General features: G+C 26.4%; 1 protein-coding gene across 1 annotated transcript; it reads right to left on the bottom strand.

The window, feature by feature from the left end:
- Window positions 1–234: 234 nt before the first annotated feature.
- Window positions 235–1,335, bottom strand: VNE69_07095 (ubiquitin carboxyl-terminal hydrolase; the record flags this gene model as incomplete). The annotated part of the gene is made up of 1 exon (XM_065474099.1): window positions 235–1,335. One exon carries the CDS (start codon window positions 1,333–1,335, stop codon window positions 235–237), a length of 1,101 nt encoding a protein of 366 aa, XP_065330171.1.
- Between the last annotated feature and the right edge of the window lie 634 nt (window positions 1,336–1,969).

Here is a 1,969-nt window from a genome sequence, read left to right as displayed (position 1 = left end):
ATTGATAAATGACATTGCAGCTAAAATACAGTAAATAATTAAACCCATATATTCTGGTAATTATTTTGAACTTAATAAAAACTTTCGTAGATCTGTTCCTTCACAAAGTACATACAGATTATTTTTTTCTTTAATATACCACAAAAATCATTTTAAGAAATATATTTAGACTTTAAACACATTTTTTTTTGTAATTTTTTAAAATAAAAAGTTTATGGTATTAGTAAAGTTCTTTTAATTTTTCTTAACGTATACCAAGTAATATGCCGAATACTTCTTCATTTCATTCGGGTTTTCTGTAGAACATCCAAATTGTTCTTCAATTGCATCGTTTTCTTCGATCACTCCCATTTTATCATCATTAAATAAATACCACTTACCATCTATAAGAATATTGCAAAAATAATGCCCCCAAGTACTATATCCTAAATGTACTATAACAGAATGTAGTTTATAAGTATTTTCTATTGTTTTGTCCACGCAATATGGACTGATATCGATTTCTTTAGAAAATTTGAATAATCCATCATATTTTTCGATAGTGTAATTTTCTTTACACACAAATCTGTTAATTAGTAAAAATAAAATCTCTGGTGCCTTCTCTATTTCTTTTTTTACTGTACCATCCTTTGAAAATTCTTGGGCTAAGGATTCTTCTAAATTATCAATAAATGTTCCATCTATTTTACTCGTAGGTAAAAAAATATTCTTAAAATCATCTCGTCTTTCAATGCTTTCCCCCTCTTCATTTTTGGTTGTCTCTTTTGTAGTTCCTGTTATTAAATTATCCAGTTCGCTTATTTTTGTTGCTTCTTCTTTGTTTTCCATAAGTTTATCAAAAAATTGTAAATGGAATTCATTAATATCTTCAAAAGTATAAAAATCTTTAATAATATGATCTAATAAATCTTTGGGTTCATAAATTTTGTTTTTTTGCATTTCTTGAAATAGTTTTTTCAACGACAGCATCATTTCTCCTTTTTCGAATTCGTTAATTTTATCTCTAAACCTTTTTATATGAAATAATGATTGTAGAAGGGAATTGGCATAACAAGTTAATCCTAGATTTTTTAGTCCACAGTGCTCATTTTCTTCGTATTGTTTTCCACTGTTTTGTTCGTTAGTAGTATCATCTAATCTATCTATTACATTAGATTCGTTTTCCAAAATATACGAATGGCTTGAGCTATCAGCATTTAAATTTTGTTTCTCGGGATTGCTAGGAAACCATTTATCAACGTTCTTTTTTTTGGTTTTACAAACTTTAACTGTTTGAACAATGTTATCCAAACAAATAAACACGATTGTCTGAATTAAAAAAAATTTTTTTAACATGGGATGTATTTTTAAAAAATCATTTATAGCTTAACGTCATATATCGATACAAATTTTTATAAATTTTTTTTTTAATAAAAAAAATTGTGATGTTTTTGTAAGAATTGCAACATGTAAACATGTCAAATGTCTCTTTCATGCATGTCAATTTTCTGTTTTAGACCTGTCAAATCTCAACGAACAAAAGACTATTGTATAAGTATGCTTCAAAGTTAAAGACATCAATATTTTATGGTCTTGTTTGTTTCTGTGATGTACATAAGTACATCACATAGACAAAAATCATAAATATCGCCTTTCACACACATCCAATGACATGTCAATCTTTTCAAGTGGCCTTTCAAGATGAGTTACAAACAAACGGCTAAAATCAGCTTTAGTGTAAAAAAAATTGGGGGTCAAAATTTTTAAAAAATTGCCTCTTTTTTTAAAAAACGAAGGGAAGAGAAAACTTCAGAAAAATAATAAAATATAATTAAGATATAAAAATGCATGAAAATTAACTTTAAAATAAATAAAATATATCAAAAACATAATTTTAATAATGCTTTGAAGATGTCTTCGCTCTCATTTCTTTTAATCATATATAGAGTTAAAGAGATTTCAGAAAGTTCATATGTCCTACACCTATTGG

This window comes from Vairimorpha necatrix, chromosome 7 (assembly GCF_036630325.1).
Source record: "Vairimorpha necatrix chromosome 7, complete sequence".
Taxonomy (NCBI): domain Eukaryota; kingdom Fungi; phylum Microsporidia; family Nosematidae; genus Vairimorpha; species Vairimorpha necatrix.
This window is presented reverse-complemented; position numbering and strand designations above follow the sequence as displayed.